Source organism: Taeniopygia guttata, chromosome 12, assembly GCF_048771995.1.
Source record: "Taeniopygia guttata chromosome 12, bTaeGut7.mat, whole genome shotgun sequence".
Classification (NCBI taxonomy): Eukaryota; Metazoa; Chordata; class Aves; order Passeriformes; family Estrildidae; genus Taeniopygia; species Taeniopygia guttata.
The window spans coordinates 6,556,946-6,575,920 of record NC_133037.1 but is presented as its reverse complement, the minus strand read 5'-3'; the positions used below and the strand labels follow the sequence as shown (position 1 = coordinate 6,575,920).

The following is an 18,975-nucleotide window of genomic DNA, read 5'->3' as shown; positions in this document are numbered from 1 at the left end:
GTACTGAGAAAAGGAATGCTTGGACTGAAGAGCACCATGACCTCTGCAAGAAATAGATGCTGGAAGAACCTAAGATCACATTAACCTTAGTAATGCATGAGATGTCAGTAGCTACTGGTACAGCAAATGGACTATTTCCTCCTGAGCATCCCCAACCCCCTGATGCCACACTTAAAGAGCACCTAAGGGATCAAAGAAGCACACGGGTCTCCTGGAATATGTCACCACCATGCTGAAAGTGGGTTTCAATCACTGCCCATGCCATGATGTACTCATTAGAGACCATGTCTACCTGGTCAAGTGCCACCTGTCACTAAATACCTGTATTTCCACTGAAAGCTACAGGAACATGGGCCAGCTTGAGCTCCAGAAGCTGCTGACATGCCTGGCCAGAAACCAGCAACGAGAACAGGTGGCACCAGCTTGGGTATGGTCCTCCAAGGGGACCCCCCAAAACCAAGCAGTTCATGTTGCCACAGCATGAAGGACCAGCAGAGCCACTTCAGAACCATCTGCATTTCTCCACACACCACATCTTGTACCTCCTGTGAGGCAGAAAGAGAGCCTCTGACATAAGGAAGGCAACAGAAAACAAGGCTGCTGCCTGATTTGCACGGTTGGATGGCACCAAATGAAACACATGGTGCTATGGAGTTTCAAGTGAGCACTGAGCAAGGCTTATAAAGACAAGGAAAAAAAAAGAAACAAGCCACCAAACAACTGGATTTTCTCTAATCAGACAGATAATATTTACAGCCTACGGGTGGTGCCAAAATATTTCAGGAAATTCCTAAGCCTGTCTGAATAAAAGCACAGGAAAACACAGTACTTAAGGACAGAAACTACGGCAGTAAGAATGAAAGCTTTCCACCCCCTTCCAGCTTCATTACATAGTTTAAAACTATTGCCATATCATATCATACTGCAATTATCACGGCTAAGTCCATTTTGCCATCTCCACCGCAAATGAATTTCTGACCTGAACATATAAAGGACCAGTGTAAAAATCAAGGAATCATGTAAACTGGAGGGAGCAGAATCAATGCACGCTCCACAGAGCACACTGAGGTCTAATCCATCCCACCAATCCAGCACCAAGAAACTTGAGCTTTATTTAAGCTATTCCTTCCAGCACGGCATAAACATCATGCTTGGAAAACCCAAACCACAAAGCTTTTGGCCCATTTTTCAGAGTTTTCTACCAGCTTTGACTGTCTGCCCTGGACTTAACACAGAGAAGAGCAGTCCAGGAGGGCAGAACACAACTACTGAGCCCCTAGGGAACACTTGAGTCCCATCGCTTCTTTCCCAGTGAAACATTAGATATGTCTTTTCCCTTGCACAACCACAAGAAATCCCATCCTGGAGGTATTTTGTTTCCCCTCTCTCAATTACCAATTACATCCACAGACACAGAAAACCACAGGTCCTGCAAGGATCACGTGTCTGTTTTGTTCCATTTGAGCATTCAGACCCTGCAAAGTCTCTCTAGTGCACCCAGACCCACCCACACGCAACAAGTGCTCGCACCCCTAGAAGAAAAATCTGGTAAACTATTTCCAAAGAACGTGCAAAACCAACTATTTTCTGGTAGCTGGGTGGTGTTATCATTACCTGCTCAGGCTTCAGGCCAGGTGGGACCCAGGCATACTCCTCCAAAGCACAGCCTGAGTCGTCGTCAGAAGTTGAATTCCTCTGGAAGTCAAACATGAGCTTCGTGACTGTCTTCTCCATCTCCAGAGGCATAACTGTTACAATGTGCTCTTCCTGGGAGCACTTACAGTGAAGGCAAATCTTCCTGCAAGGTGAGGAGAGAGAAAAAGAGATGCCACAGTGAGCAGTGCTTTAAATGAGAAAGTGATTCCTGCCAGTCGTTGGCCTGCAGAGACTAAACTCAACACTTTCTTATGCTCAGGCATTTTCTAACACAGTATTTGGCTCTCTTATGAGGGGGAAATGAAAGTCCGTATTTGCTGTAACACTTGGCAATCCATCTGAGTCAGACTGCCCAAAGTTTGGGGATATGCAATTGCTTGTCCCTTTACTGCACCATGAAGAGTATTTCCAGGGGCCAGCACAGGCCATGCCTGGTGAGGGTTGACTTACCAGCCAGAACTGCAGAGCCATTACCAAATTTAGGACCACTGAGCACTTTGCTAAAATGGGAAATGGTGGATTGACTGGGAAGCTGTGAATGACAAATCTCTTTAGCATGCTAACAGCATAAATTTGCTTATTAAAGTAGCATAAAAATTGATTATAATCTGAACATATAAAGCTAAATTAAATTAAGGGAGGCTACAAAACCCACACTCACTCTGCAATGGAATCTTAACCACCTGGCTCAGTGGCACATGCCACAGCTCAGCAGCACTGGGAGGAAAGCACAGAACTGAAAGAACAGCCCACAGAGGCTGCAATCCAACAGCCATTAGCTTAATTCACTGCAAGTATCTGTTGTTCTGAACGCTTCTTTAAAGGGGCTGTTCCTCCAGCTTTTGGCCTGTGACAGATTTTCTTCACAGGCTTGAACCTGAACTTTTTTCTGCAGGGCTGCCAGGACAGTACAGGCTCATAGAATGGTTTGGGTTGAAAGAAACCTTAAGGGTCATTCAGTTCCAACAGCCCCTGCCATGGGCAGGGACAACTTCCACTAGACCGGGTTGCTTAGAGCTCCATCCAGCCTGGCCTTGAACACTTCAAGGGATGGGACATCTGCAAGTTCTCCAGGCAATCTGTGCCAGGGTCTCATCCCTCTCACAGTAAAGAATGCCTTCCTAATATCCAATCTAAACTTATTCTGTCTCAGTTTAAATCCATTCCCCCTTGTCCTAAACACTATATGCTCTTGTAAAAAGTCCTTCTCCAGCAATCCTGCAGGCTCCTCCAGGTACTGAAAGGCTGATAGGGTCACCAAAGAGCCTTCTCTTCTCCAGGCTGAACAATCCCAACTGTCTCAGCCTTTCCTCACAGGACAGGTGTTTCATCCCTCTAATCATCACACCCCTTCACCACAGTAACAGTGAAGGACAAACCTGGCTGAAAACATCTCCTGACAAAGAAAAAGAGGTTAAAGGGAATGCTGATAAATTGGCTTCTATTTCTGAAAACTCAATGCTTTTCCACAGGCTGGGTCAATGGTATCTATTTTAGAGCAACCACACAGGATTCTGAATTAATTTGCACTAATGAAGCACCACTGATTTCTGAGGAATGAGATAAGGTTTCACTTGGGTAGCAGAAGGGAGACATCTCAGAACTAAGAAAGTACCACACAAAATCAAGGGAAAATGTACAGTTGCTATTGCAGGTTTATGTGCTCTGCAGTAAAGCAAAGAAATTTAGAGGGAAGCAACAGTTAAACCTGGAGGTTGGAATTTTTAAACACCTTTCCTTCTCTTTCACTGCTGTGTACAAGCCAGCTAAGCATAGCAGTGCTCGGATCCAGCGTCAAGTTTAAATTTCCATTTGGCCATGACAGCACAAAAAACGCACTCTAGCAAAAGTCAAGAGGCTCCGTTAAGTCAAGCCGGGGAGATTTGCCAGATTTTCCCATTTCCTGCCTTTCATCAGATCTAAACCACACAACAACCCCCACACACTCCAGCGTCTGGTTTGCGTCCAGTCGGGGAGTCTCGGCATCACCTCTGGCTGTTTCCTTAAAAAATAATCAAGGTACAATTTCATGTGAATATTTTAATTAATCAGCTACCGTGGAAAGGTGTGGAATGGGTACTCTGCCTCAGCAAAGTCACTGGTACCATTGCTGTTTGCATCTCATTTCACGATATGATTAAAAGCAGCTTAATAGGAAGCAATAATTTAAGAATAATTCACTGAGCCCCAGATTTGGCACTAGAGTTAGTTATTCTAAGAGAGTTCAGGAACTTAACTGAATTTTGACTTTTGGGATATTGATCATGCGCTTCAAAGGGGGACAAACCCAACAGTCCAGAGGGAGCATGAGCATTATGATGGGGGAAAAGCCAGCCCACAGGCTTCCTCCTTCCCACTCCAGATACATCCCCTTCAGGAGATGGGACATGGCAGGAGAGCATCAGACATCTTGTCTTTCAATAAATGAAATAAATCAGGACTTGTAGTAACAGTCAATAGTAGTAATAGTAGTAGTCAAAGACTAAATAGGTGAGAAGTATAATCAGTTAGATCCCAGAGATCACTCCCACCCCCCAGTTCACACCAGTACAGCCAGCAGCCTGAGGACTGTGTCACTAAGCTGTTTTACCCCACCCTCCCTCCTGCCCCATCTCAGCCAAGTGAGTACTGCTGGTCAGTGGCTTCCCTGGTCAGAAAAGCAAAGGATGAAAACAACACAGGTTGCCTATCTACTCAGTAGTGATGCCTTCAAACCAGGACAATTTTGCACCATTAAAACTTGACCATCTCTAGGTGTGGTGTTTCTGCCACATCCCTGGGCAAACTGTACAAAATTCAAGATCTTGTCTCTGAGATATTCAGCTTTTTCCCCCTCATTAAAAGCAGATGATTAACAGCTTTAATTACAATTTTCTTTACATTAGGATATGCTGTTTCATGGGAACAATACCCAGTGTCCTAGGAGTGTCTTTCACTTCTATGATCAGGTTTCCATGACTTCTTCACATAGGTCTCACTTACTCAACTTTATTTTATCATCTTCCAGCTCACTATAATTAAAAATAATTCCCCATAGCAAAAATTTAATATCAGAATGTACATTTCAAATGTGAGATGAAATTGAAAAAAAAACCATTTTCCCCTGCCGCACTCAGAGCAGAGCAGCACAAAGCGAGACAACGCACGTGTCAGCGCTTGCCCGTGCCTGCGGTGACCACAGTGACAATGTGGGTGCCACAGTGGCACGCTGGTGGCTGTTGGAGAGGAGCAGGGCCATGGCTGGCAGCTCCTGCCAGCAGCAGCTCCTTAGCCCCTGCCACGGGAAGTGCAGCAGAGCCTGCAGATGCTCAGCACATCCGTGTGTCACACACCTGGACGTGCGGCCCACCTGGGGTGGCACCTCCGCCAAAGGCAAACACATCAGCTTGGCTCTGGCCAAGCCTCACTGTGGCAATCCAGAGCTTCCCTCTGGCTGCCCTGGCAGCTCTGGGACCCTGGCAGGGGTCAGGAACCCCCCTGGACAGAGCCCCAGAGACACTGTCTGTGATCTCTGTCCATGGAGAGGAGTTTTCAATCTTACAGGATGAATTACAAGCTCTGAGTGTTTGATATAAGTAATAATTAAGTGTGGCACGGGTGCATAAGTAAAATTTTAGGATTCTAGATGAGGGGTCCAAAGATGACAAGATGGAGGAAATTGGGTGTGTCTTGTCCTTTTTTTCCTTCTTCATGCCCTCCATGTTTCACTGTAGTGTTGGCATTTTTCTGTTGGTTCAGGCTGGGGACACACTGTTCAACGTAGGTGACAGATATTGGCACATTATTGTAAATCCAGCACAGGTAGTTTCTGGTATTTAATGTTTGTAATATCCCACTGAGGGGCAGAGCCCCACACGCTGCCCTGCAGGACAGAGCTGCGGCAGGGCAGCAGAACATGTTAGAGATAAACAGAATAAACAACCTTGAAAACAGCACAGATGAATTATGGCTTCTTCTTTGGCAACGGGGCAGAAAGACAGAGACTTTCTACAATCTCGGAATCACCAATACCCACAGATTCCGACACCTCACCACCACCAAAGCCTCAGCAACAACAGCCTCTGCTGCCTGTGCAGCCTTGCATGACTTGAGAAGAGTGCAGGCAGGTTTTTTTTTAGCAAGAATAAATTAACACCAATCACTGTCTGGAAATCCCGTCTTCATTCATGAGCCTTTCCATCTTGCTCCCATCCCAGGTCTGCGGGCTTGTCTCAGGGAAGAATCTGCCCCGGTGGCTCAGAGATATCACCAGCACTGGGGTGGAAACAAGGAAGCCAGGATGGCTGACAGCATGACTGCCTTGAGCACGGATGGTGAATAAAGGAGCTTTTAAGCAGCTGCAGCTTGAGGACAGGGAGGAAAGGCGAGCGGGAGCCAGCCGGCAGCCAGGCTGCTGCAGGAGGCACGGGCTGGGGAGCATCGGCAGGGCTGCACCGCACAGAGCTGCACACAGAGCTGTCCTGTACTGGGGCCAGGACGGCGGGAAGCAAATGGGGAGAAAAAGAACATTTCCTGGTGTCAGATTTAGCTGGAAAGGAGCCTGCCTTGAATTGACTTCACATGGTACAAAGCAGCAACGTCTTAGAAACAGACTGAAAAATTTCTTCTCCTCAAGGCCAGCGAAGTTACAAGATGGATGTGTTTTATTTTGCATTGGCTGCTTTTACGTGGTGCTCCTGGCACAGTGGGCAAGTCCTCTCCTCAGAGGAGACTATAAGTCCATTCCCAGTCACATCTTTACCCACATACTGGTGCAGGTGGAAGGTGCAAATAGATCCACCACCCTGCACCAGCCCTTTTCTACCTACAGATGAGAAAGGCAAACAAAGGAAATCTGAAGCAAACAGGAGCCCAACATACCAAGCAGAGACCGTGGCGTCAAAGTACCCCTTGCTTGGGATGCTGAAGTACACTCCCAGCTTTGGTCCACCTACGTGGATCTTGACATGAAGCCAACTGACCTGCGAAGGTCTCTGGGACGAGGTAGTCCCTTGTTGTACTACCCTGATAGCAAAGCACAGCCTCTGCCATCTCTGAAGCCTCCTGCAGCCCTTTCATCTCAGCAATGGCACCAACAAAAAGCTAAACCATGCTGAAAACGCTAGTGCTGTGCTAGGGGCTCTTGAGAGGGCTGCGAGTGTGACCCCAGCTTTCTGAAGAGAGATGAGGTCTCCCTTCTGTGAAAAACCAGCAGACTCCCAACTGGGGAAAGCATGAGCAGAGCTGAAAATCAGGGAAGAGAGATGGAGGGCAGTCTGTCACCAAGACAAAGAGGGTCCTTGCCAATATTATGTAGCTCCAGAAAAGGAGCCAGGTAAGCTGGCCTCTCCCAGGGAACAGCCTGCGTGTCTGGCTTTTGGGATGGGACTCCCTAAGATGCTGAAGGCAGCACACCCCTGCCTGCAGGAAAAGCTCCTAGCCACAGGGCTCTTCTCTTCCTGTTCAGTGGGTGGGCATGCAGAACATAACAACAGCAAAGAGCACCAAGGCAAAGCCTGCCCAGGCTGGGATCCACAGATATTCTGAGAAAGGGCAGTGCCCAATGGCTCCCAGCAACAGCAGGAACGAAGGCAGAGTTTAAAATTGTGGCAGAAATGTTAAAATTCCTCTCAGACAAAGAAGCAACTCAGTAAACAGCCCTTATCACCCACCAGCAAGTCCTTATCTCTGCTTCTCACTTGTTTCTTCTGGGATGGAAATAAATGGGCTGTATCAGGGAGCAGCTCCCTCTCCAGACAAAGCGAGGAGCCGGAATGCCATGGCCGTGCACGGCCATGCGACACCTCTGCTGTGCTCCCTAATACAGGATTTGCATGCATTTGTGTACACATTAACATGCAAGCTTTGGAATTCCTCAAAAAGCAATTGTCTGCCCTGCTCAGATGGGGTGTGTAAATGCAGATGGACAATTCCCTTCTCACTTGGCTTAAGGCATATGTGGCAGCCTGATCCCTTTCCAGCATCGTGCCATCATTCTGACTGCAATAAGGCTTTTGGGTCAGCTGCCAGTCAGTAAACCACAAAACCCCAAGACCTCTTGGAAAAGGGAGAGGAGGTTCAGGATTTGGGGCAGCTCCTATGACCTCTGAGTCTCTTAACAAGGGTGTCTTAAAATCCCTACCTGTTATCTCCTTCCCTCAATTGAGAGTTAATGAGGCATCTTCCTATCCCAAGTGAGCTCCAGCTATACAGACATGTTTCTCCAGACCCCACAGGCAGCACAAATATTTACTTAAATGGAAAAATTAACAACTCTTGACTGCCATGGGGAGAGCCCAGCAGTTTTTCTCCAGCACAGGGAAACTGAGGCATGGAGAAACCACAAACAGCACCCAGCTGTGGCTTCCCCCTGGACTTCCTAAACATCAGAGGAGCCCCAAGCTTTTGTGTTCAAAACAGACAGTTCAGGCTGAAGTTCTGCCTCTTTCCCCAACTTCTCTAACACCGTCTTTTGAACCAAATGGCCCCAGCAGCCCCCATTCAGCTGCTGCCCAGGGCCTCCAGGCCCATGGATCTCAGTGACAAAGGGGTATCTCTCCAGACAGAACTTTTCTGCAACTTCCAGTCACTGCAGCTGAAAAAACCCCTAACCTATCAGTGGGAATGAGCTGCAGACTGTGTTACCTGGGCTGAAAAGGAAGCTTAGCAAAAGGTTTTACCTGCCCACAGTGGTGCAGGTGGAGGAGGTGAATTAGACATGGGTACCTATAATAGCAGGAATTCAAAGTTTGAGGACAAGGTGCCCTTGGTGGCCTGCAAGGACAGTCAAGGGATGCCAACATTCACTTGACACAACATGTTGTGGGAACAGCTGGCTTGACAGATCAACATCAGGTGGTAGCAACAGAGTTGGCAGAACACTAATGCCAGGAAACGGAGGAAGAGAGAAATAATCCAGCAACCAAAGTGGTTGCATCCTTCAGATACAAGTCCCTCAGATCCCAAAGGCCACAGGAAAATCATGTGTAGCCACCCATTTGCATGAAGGTCCACATTAGGTGTGGAAACACTAAGAGGATGGAGGAGTTGCAAATCAGACTCTTCTCCATCTTCCCCATCCATGTTTTTGTCTTCCCCCTCAATTTGTTCAAGGCAAGTCAACCTTCTTTACAGTATTGTTTTATTTGTAGTTCTCCCTTGACCCCTGCAGTGCCCACAGCAGCAGTTGTGAAGGCATCCAGGATGGCATTGAAGCTTTTATGACAAAGCCCATTTCCACTCCTGGAAAAATTCTTCTCTCTAGCTGATTTGTCCATGCTTGGCCTCAGGCTGGAGACTAATTTTAATTTTAAAACTCATCCTTTGCCAGTGCAACAGCTATTCTTGCTTAATTAAGAAAAAGAAGAATAAAAAAAGAACTATCCCCAGCACTGCCAGTTGCAGCCAAATATGAGCAAAAGCAGCCTTTGAGGATTTTCCATTTGTTCTGCTTCCATCCTGAATCAGGACCATCCCTTTCACAAGCAGGTAGAACACCTGCCCGTGGGTTCCACTGCCCTGTCCCCAAGCCACCGCTTCCCTGAGGCACAGCCTGGGGCAGCCTCCAGGCTGCTCCCAGTCCTGCTGTGGTCTGAGGCACCACACGGCAGAGAACAACCACCAGCACACCAGAGGCAGACCCAGAAATGAGAACAAAACACAACACAATGCACAAACCCCCAAATTCCTCATCTGATCTGCCTGGTGCCCTCTTAGGCAAACAAGGAATCACAGAACCACAGACCAAAGCTGTGGCCAGACTTTCCAGCAACACCCCAGGATGAGAATGAAAACACGACCAATCTTTCCAGTCCGTGGCTAAACCACAGTGGGGGATCTGGGGCGCATCACAGGCTATTTTGGAGAGCCCAGGGGTACCCCAGTGCTCTGCAGTGAACACAGGTCCCTGCCTGGGCTCCAGTTTCTCCTTGTGAGCTGGGTAAGAGCAGCAGGGTGTTGAAACACCCTCCTGACCTGAGCCACAGTGCCAGGCTGCTCCCATGAGCCACAACCCCTGACACAAACTGTGAAAATTCTGATGCATAAAGATGAGATGGTTAAATTAAAGGATAATAATAACTCAGCAGCTCTCAGAAGAACCCTCAACTTGGATATCTCAGGATATTTTGAAAAAGATTCAATAATTTTTTTTTTCATAATAGAGGTTAGACAGAAGTGGGCAAAGTGCTATACCCATGTGAGCTGCAGATCAAGCAAAGCGGAGAGAGAGAGGAGAGGTAAAAGAAGCTGCAGTGAGCCCCAGCCTGTTGCCCAGCCATGCTACCAGGAGAAAAGGCATCCAACAGGCTGCTCCCTCACATCCAAGATGATGGAGGCAGTCTGCCAGCTCACAGGCTTACCGCTACTCTCAGCATATTTATATTAGGGTTGTTTTTTTCCCTCTTAAACGTCCAACTCTTAGCATACAGAAATAGTAATAACCACATATTTTTCCCCCGTCATGGAGAAGAAATGCAAACCACTAGTTTACAAGTTGAAGAGAAGAACAGGCTCAGCAGCAGCAGTAATAACCCTGAAGCTGATGGACAAACAATGTGAAGCCAAGTGCACGATTATAAATGGCAGAAGGTACAGGGCAGGCAGATGCAGGGGCTGTGAACACCCCAACCCCACGGATCCCAGAGACCAAAGGGGCCTCTGGCTGATGGGGATGGACAGGGGAGGCAGTGGAGGAGCAGGCACAGCTGGGCCCTGGGGAACTCTCCCTCTGGGCTCCCCATCTAAGAGCCAGTGTGGGTCTGTGTGACAAAGCCCTGCCCTACCCTGAGGGTTATCTTGTCAGATTTTAATTATGGCATTGGGTGGCTTTTCAGCCTAACAAGATGCAGAGCTGTATCACAGGAGGTCCTTTCTGCTTTGTTCTTAACTGAAGATGGAAATTCCAAGCCTGGGGTTCTGGATCCAAACCCAGCTGTCCACTGAGAAACCCATCTCTGTTCTGCATGCAGATCTTCACTGTTTTCTTAAGTTTTAATAACTCTGGGTTCTCCATAGGCAATATTTATCTTCCTGCCCCACTCTTTCCCCCATCCCATTCCAGGCTCCAAGCCATCACTCCAGACTAGCTAAGCTAAGTGAGTTCCCACCGACCTGCCCCAGGGCTGTAAATGCTGTTTTAAGGGCCTTCACTTGTATTTGCAGCATGACAAGCAGAAACCACGGGAGCCAGTAAACATCCTGCAATCCAAGCATCTCGCAGGCCATACATCCTAAAGGAAAAAAACCTGGCTGATGGGCAAAGCGCTCAGAAGCAGGATGAGCGAGGCTGAAAATTGTCATTATTCCAGAAGTTAAGGCTCACACGGCATCCCCTGAGGCTGGCAATACTGACCCGCTTGTGAAAGCAAACACTGCCAGCCTGATCCGTGCCCGTGCTGGCTGAGCCTGAGCCAGGCTGCCAACAGCAAATGCGCAAGGCTGGGTCATTCTGCTAAACCGAGTCTGGCTGGCAGAAAACACACAACGGGAGAAGATTAAAATACGAAGCAAAACATAATCTTGTTAGCTGCAGACAGTCTTACTTTACAAATCTTTATCACAGGCACCCTTATAAACACAATGCAGTGATGTGAGACACATAAGTGCTCCCACAGCAGGCAAAATAATCGCGGAATGAAAGTAAGTCAGATAAGTTACAAGATAAGAGAGCTAAAACTGAAAGGATGACACTGCATCTGGTGCAAATAATTATTTTGGCATTATTCTGTCCAGCGCTAATCCTCAACTGCTCAAAAAGATTCAATCACTGTTTAGCACGGCCAAGGAATCATGACTAGAAAACAAAGAATAACTGGATTAAAATCTTTCCACGGTCACAGGTCATGTCTGTGTCACATCTGCTTAAAATGTTCCTTCAAGGGGCAGGAAAAGAAAGGAAATTGGACTTGAAAAGATTGCACTGAAAAACATAACCCCCAGGTTGCAGTTCTGGGTTGGTTTATAGTTTGCCATTCTGGCATGAACAACAAGGGCTTAGAAAGATTATTACTTTAAAACTTCCTATTCTCAGGAAGGTAAAACCACCAAAATAAACATCTGAACGGCAACGTCCTCATTCACAGCCCCAGCCTCCATGCAGTCTGCATGAAGAAAATGTACAGAGAACCGAGGCTTCGAGGGGCTGCATTTACCACAGCAATACAATTAACACGGAGAGATGAAGATTTTTTAACTCCTATTAGAGCCAGCTGAGCCTTCCTGATTATTTTTAAAACGAGACCTCCATTACAATAGCATCAGCATTTCACCCTGACGTCCTGCGGCTGCAAAATACAATTTAACAATTAACCTTTTACATCCATAAACACAGAGACCAGCAAAGGCTGGAAAAACAGCGCAGTCCCTCGCAGCTCACCACCAGCAGCACACTGAGCAAAGTTAGCACTGCGTGCATCCATAGAACGCTCCTTATTCCTCCTCCTCGTCCTCCCTTCTACTCTCTACCCCTTCTAAAAACCCACGACAAATCTGAAGCCGCTGGCCAAAGGCAGTTCCTTACCTGTTCCCACTGGCGATGGGCGCGCAGGAGGGAAGGATGCCCGGAGCTGTCCTAGCTGTGCCCGGAGCCTGCGGGCTGCTGGCAGGAGCAGCCGGAGCACCGCAGTGCCATAGAGCATCCCTCGCTCCCGGCTCGGGGCTCTGTGCAAGCCTTTCCGAGCAGGCACACAGCACCAAGGCGCGTTCCCCAAGGAAAGCCGCCCTGGAAAAACGTGCCTTTCCTGCCCCGCGTCTGCAGCTTGCGCGTCAATTGCCTCGCTTTGAAACCCGGCTCCGGAGGGTCCCTCCCTCTCTGCTCCCAATGCGAAGGGATCCAGCAGCTCCCCCCTCCAGCCTGCCTTTCCCTGAGTGACCCTGGGAGGCGGCGAGAGGATGTCCAATTTGCAGGGCACTAACGAGGAGCGATGCAGCCCGCGGAGGATAATTGCCGGCGCGGGAGCGGCGCGGGGCTCTGCTGTTGCATTGCTCTCCTCTGCTGCATGTTAATGAGCAATGATGTCAGCAAGCCAAAGTCACCGCATCCCACCCGGGCCGGCCACCCGCCCCTGGATTTACATGGAAATCAGCCCGCTCTCCGAAATCAATAAATCCCGTAGGCTGCTCGGGCCATGGGGAAAAAAAAAAAAAAAATCCTCCTCGTTCGCTTGCGTGTTTCAAAGAGTTGGCTGCGCACCAGCAGCCTAAATAGAATGGTGTGAAGATACTAATTATCCTTCCCTTCTTATTTGACGCTGACCGAACCTCAACTCGCTGTCAAACTTCAGGTACCGCTTCTTAGGTACGCGGGCTATTAACGCAATGATCCGCTGGCTCAGAGCAACAGATCGTTTTTCTCCTGGCTTTCAATGCCTTCTCAATTATCTTCTACACTAGTTTGATTCCCTACTGGCTTTCAGACGCAGCATGTCTGTGACCAGCAGGGCTAAATATTCTGGGGAATACAAGTTATTAGCGGGGCATTTTGGTCACTGCATATTTAATACATTTTCTCTCACATGGCCACGACAGATGAACGATTCGCACCTTTTTATCTGTGTCTCAGGTGAGTACTGCGAGCCCCAGGAATACACCACCTCAACGGGGATGCTAAGCCTCTTCCCCCTGTGCTTCCTTACCCTTGGAAAAGAAAACCAGAGAAGGAGCTACGCTGCCAAATCTCTTCTGCTGCTCTTTAAGTTCGTTGTTTGGGAATTCGGTGGTCACAAATGAATCATTCGAGTCGTCTGGAGGACAACATACTTCTCAGTTTTTAGCATTTGCAAAAAGTGCGTGAAATTAAAAAAACTCCTTTCTGTGGACTCAAAAAAAAAAAAAAAACCAAACCCACAGAAAAGAAATAAAACTTTCCCAACACATAGTGCTTCTTGTTGAGGAATTCACCTGGTCCAGGTAGCTGGGCTGGCAAACTGCAGATTGAGATGCAGACTGAAATGCACTTTAAACTCTGGGTGGGACCCCGAGACAAGAGGCCATGAACTACCAACCTTTGGGATAACAAAGGACATGAAGATGGGGGATGCTGCCAGGAAAATGGACATTGAGAGACACTGCAGGAACTGGGAATCGCTGACCTTTTGGATAACAAAGGCGTTGAAGACCAGTGATGCTAGTGAGGTGGATGGACAGGAAAAGGAGAGCAGGACCTGGAAGATGACTGCGGGGAAGGGCTGGACTTGCAGCTGGGTAGACTGGCAGAGGATAAAAGCCCAGGAGTTCCTTTTTTGGAGGGTTCTCAGAGGCACCAGCTTGGGGTACGTCTTTGTTGCTGATCCAGGAATAAATGGCTTTATGGAACAGGACATCTGAGACTGCTATGGGAAACTTGTGGCTGAATCGGTGAGGAAACCTGGTCTGGCTGTGAGTGGGGTGTGTGGGGAAGCCAAGTGGGGCTCTAGGCTGAGCCTGCCACCATGAAGGGACTTCAGTTCCAGAAGTCAAAATCTCTGGCCTGGGGACTGTGACTGCCAGAGAGTTTCCTGAGTGGTCCCACTGGGAAGTTTCCTTAACATTCTGTTGCATGCTCCTGACTTTTGATGCCTAACTCCAGATTTCAGAGCCCTTGATTTTGGCAATATTAGCTATGTTTACAGAACACAGAAGGATGCAGAAACTACAGCTGTGAGTCTTTCTGCAGCCTCAAATGCCTTAAATTGTTATTATTAAGGCTCATAAATTAGGTTTAATTACATGGAATTACACTCAAAATCTCAAGGATGAGATCTGCAGCTGGGACAAACCAGCCCAGCTCTAAGAGCCTCCCCAACTTACTCGGCCAAGTGGGACAAACCAAGAATGTGCAGTGATCTGAACTCTCTTCCTTTTTTTCACTTCTATGAAGTCTGAGCAGCAAGTTCAAGAGTTGAGCACTGACTCTTAGTGCATCCAGCCACGTCAGACCTTCCTTTCACAGAGCTTCTGCTAGAGATGGCTGAAGTGCTGAGGATGGTCTCCTTCAACTCCTCCAACTACAAAGAGCAATAGAACTTGTAGGAAAAATCTTCCCTAATCCTTCAGCTTCCTAAACTGGCCCATTTTGCCCCTTCCAGCCTGAATCAGCCCTGCAGGCAGGCTGTCAATCTTGCCTCTCTGTGGTTAATGTGCCATGGCCCCAAGATGATTTACTTTTCCTCTTACACTCAGAACATGTTAATTACAACACAAAGGGAATGAGACAAAACTGAATTGGGCAGAAGCAAATAAAGAAGCCTGCTTATAAAATGATAATGTTGAGCAGAAATGACGTGTGTTCCTTGGAAACAAATCCCTAAAAGAACACAGCAGTGACTCGGGGCTACAAACGGCACAAGGAACACGTCCTACTCCACAGGGCACGTCCTGTAAGCACTCATTTTCACCCAAAACAAATAATAATGCTTGACTTTACCAACATTAACTTACAAGGAGGAAAGGCCCTTTACCTGCACTTTTCTGTTTGTGCTCCAAGGGTCTCCATCAGCCGGCCTCACCCTTGGGAAAGGTTGGCAAGGCATGAGTGTCCAACCCCACACTTCTTGTACAACACCCACCCTCTGTGCCACCATCTACAGCAGCTTCAATCCCCCTGCACCAGCCTGACATGATCCCACCCCAGGGCACGTGGCAGTGTCATCCCCACGCAACCAGCCACCCTAAAGGTGAGTTCTGCTTGGCTGTCTTGGCCGTCTGATCATCTGCACAAAGGGATCAATCCAGGCACTACAAACTTTTCAGTCTAAGTTCATCCACAAAGATAAAATGGGTGTGAGAATGACAAACTAAAGTAAAAGATTAGTAAAAGACCAATGTCTGTAACACTTCAGCTGCAGGGCTAGATGTGAGCAGAAGAGCTTTGTGTCTCCAGAGTCTCTGACTGTCATTGCTCCTGACAGACCTCTTGTTCCAATACTTGCAAATCTTAATATTCACAAAATCCAACGAACAGCCTCTTCTGAGACAAGAAATCAGATCAGAAGCTGTGTAACGTTTGGACACACAACTGTCTCAGGGAAATGGAAATGAGCCTTCCTGCTTTGAAAGCTGCCGGTTTGCTGGCAATTGCTCCATATTATCGTTACCCACTGTGAGGATTGTGAAAAGGTCATGTGTTGGAATAACTCCAGAAGGCACACAAGATTTCTTGACGGATTCTGCACATTATGCAGGTGAAATGGGTGTTTCATTAGGTAGCAAGGAGAATACTGAGCTGGTCGGGCACATTATCAAAGGTTAGGTGAAGGACTTGCACCATTACAGGGATGGATGCTGACAACTGCCGGCAATGAAGCAAACGACCACAAGTAAAAAGCAACTAAAATAAAGATCAAGAGCAGGAAGCCCCTGCTTCAATGCAGGGGTGTGAGACAGACAGCTCTGCTTGTAAATGTAGCACCATCTTTCTTCCCTTTGTTGCTAGTTTTAATGACAAGGAGCCAAACCTAGTCAGCTCTAAACTTTCTGCCATTTGCACAGACTCAGACCTATGGCTAATTTAACAAATCATTGAAAGAGCCCATGTTTCATAAATGCTGTGTTTTATCATCTTGATGCATTGATTGTCTGTCAATCAATAGAGTTCCACGTGACAGTGTTGACTCTCCTGATGACAATGTGCTGCACAGCAGAGCCACATGCAGCAACAGCAGACTGGTGTCCTCAAGGTCACTGGGCTACTAACCTGATGAATGTCAGATCAAGTGGCCTTTCTGAATTATTTAGTGAGCATCCTCTGCTGCAGCATACCAGGGCACTGCACAGCACTGCTACCTTGGGATATCACAAGAGGATTCAGACTCTGCCACCCCAAAATGCTGTCCATAGGGACACAACTGTCTCTTGTATGTCACACACAACCAGCCTGTCCTGGACTGGGTTGCAGGTCCCCACCACCACCACCACCACTGAGCCCATCCTGGCTCACAGCCACAGGCATAGCAATAGATTACTTTCCCATCGCTCTTTCTGACCACAGAAATGCAGAATTGGACACTGCAGTGGGTTTTTTCTGCACTGTTCCCACACTCGCCCTGTAATTTGCAGAGCAATCCCCACTGGCAGAGCCAGTGCCCCCAGCCCAGTGCAGCATAGGATGAGCCCAGTGTGGTCCCTGGGCACAAGGCCAGGGCACAGCTTTGCAAACACTGGATGGGAAAGGCAAGATGACTGCAAAAAGCTGTTAGTGACAGGGAAGGGAAATGACCCTATGTGGCATGGTACAGCCCCACTGTGCTCAGCCAAATACCTGGCTCTTCAGTAGACATACAGGCATGTGCCCAAGTTATGGGGAAAGCTCCTTGAAGAATCTGAGTCATGAAATACAGGTCAGGACTTCAAATGCACATGAGCTTTGTTTTTTCTTTATTCTTTTTGAGCAAGGCAGCAAATGCTTCCTCACGGCTCTCAGTGCTAGAAGCAGGGATGCCTTATCACAAAGAAAAATGAGACACACAGAGGGGCAGGGAGACCAACATCAGACGCAGACCATTAATCCCCAAACTTGGCCTCCTCCACTTTTCCTCAGAGTTGCCATTTGTACCTTCACGTGGCTGCTGCCTGAGACCAACCACAACAGACCCAGTCCTCCGGCTGTCACCACTGCTGCCTTCCACTCATTTTTGGCAGAGCCATGGGTAAGGATTTGTGTTGTCAGTCTGCAAGGAGGAATTTAGTTTTTAAAACACCATTGAGCCCAGCAGTAGCTGATGCAGAAGGGGAGGTACAGCCCATACACACTGCAGCTGATTCTGGAGACAATTTTCTGTGTTTCCTACCAACTCACCCAGTGAGACAGGCCTGACCCTGGCTGGCACCCTTTGGTGCACAGCCAGAGCTGGACAGTGAGGTGTGGCCATGAGCTCGGGCTGTGCTGCCCATGTCCTCTGGCAGCACTGAACCACACAAATGCAGGGATGATCAGCACACTGTTGATAATTCCTGCATTTGAGCACTGCACTGAGCATCACTGCCTGGTACCCCAGTCCCCTCCATGGCAAGGCACCCCAAAAGCACCCTCACCCAGCGAGCATCCCTACCCCTGCACGCCCTGGTGTGACACACAGAGCACACCAACAACAGTGTTTCATCAGTCACTATCTCTTCCTTTCTCTCTTTTTTTTTTTAATCACCTTAATGTAAGAAGCTTTAGAGAGCTTAACACAATAAGGCTTTCATAGCCTCCAGCTTCAGCTTGGCACTAATATGTTTTTTACTTTTATATGTTGAAATCAAATTTGTAACTGAATGTGAAGAATCCAGATGCTCCTGTGGTTTTCTCCCCTTTGCTAGCCTGATAGGCTTCTCATCTGAAGACTTTAATTGTGTCCTTTAATGATGTCTACAAAAGCCTCATTAAACCAGTCTATCGTAATTTAAACTAAATAAACTCAACACAGTTATTTTTGTAATTATATCTTTTTCTTGGGTCCTTTCCACAAACAATAAAGTGTTCACTGAAAATATGTTACAAAGGAAATGCATAAATCTTCAGCTTATCTGGTGGTATGTTGTCCAAAGATCTAAACCTTTGATCAGTAATTAATTTTCCATTTACACAAAACAGAAGATATATTTTCAGGATAACCAACTAATCCTGCAAGTCTGCATTGACATGTGCCTTGGCAGCAGCTCAGGACGCCCTCGCTGCCACCCTTCTCACTGCCTGACACTGTCAGGGTCGCTGTCACATCAGATGATTTTTATTTTATTTTTTGGCTTCAAACCTGTCTAACAGGGTGTTTCGGGTCAGTGGTTATGTACTGAGGATTTCTTGCCTTAAGTCACTGAGCTCTCCTCTGCACTATTCATGCACTGCCTGGCCCCACCACCAAAGCTGTGCATTCCCCAGGACCAGGGGAATTGACCACCTCCATTCTCAGAGGCCAGTCTTGAGCCAGGCCAGTCCTGGATAGTGACACAAGCTGGTTTTTACTTCCTTAAGCCAGGCTGTGCACATCTTCTCTGGCTGCCAGCAGGATTTCAGTGCTTCCCTCACTTTGGCTGGCACCACAGGAGCCCCTGCTCCCAGTCAGGTCCTGCAGGGCTGCACAAACCTCTGTCCCCTGACACCAGCAAAGGTCTGAGATGGCCACGCTTCAACTCCCACCCAGGAGACACAGAGCCACCCAAGAGAAAAGACCTGTTTGCTGCTTGCACCCAAACTGTGTTAAATGCACAGGGAGGTAGCAAATTCAGCACATTCTTGGATCCAGCCAATTCTCTCATATGATGTCAGAGAGGGAATCATGCACATTGGATCATGAACAAGAAGTCTTCAAGTCTTAAATTTCCTTAATTCTTAAATTTCCTTAAATTTTTTAATTTCTGCAATATTAAAGTCTTAAATTTCCC

The 18,975-nt window shown here is 47.6% G+C and overlaps 1 protein-coding gene across 3 annotated transcripts in view; it reads right to left on the bottom strand.

Annotated features, from left to right (window-relative positions):
• The window catches only part of PRICKLE2 (prickle planar cell polarity protein 2), a 103,102-nt gene that overhangs the window by 30,520 nt on the left and 53,607 nt on the right, over nt 1-18,975 (bottom strand). For 2 of the 3 annotated variants that reach the window (XM_030282814.4, XM_030282815.4), the window contains one exon: nt 1,615-1,798. In XM_030282814.4, the coding sequence (XP_030138674.4) occupies nt 1,615-1,798 (184 nt within the window). Of the gene's footprint in view, nt 1-1,614; nt 1,799-12,154; nt 12,745-18,975 lie in introns of those variants that run through there. The other variant, XM_030282816.4, reaches the window with a different exon arrangement.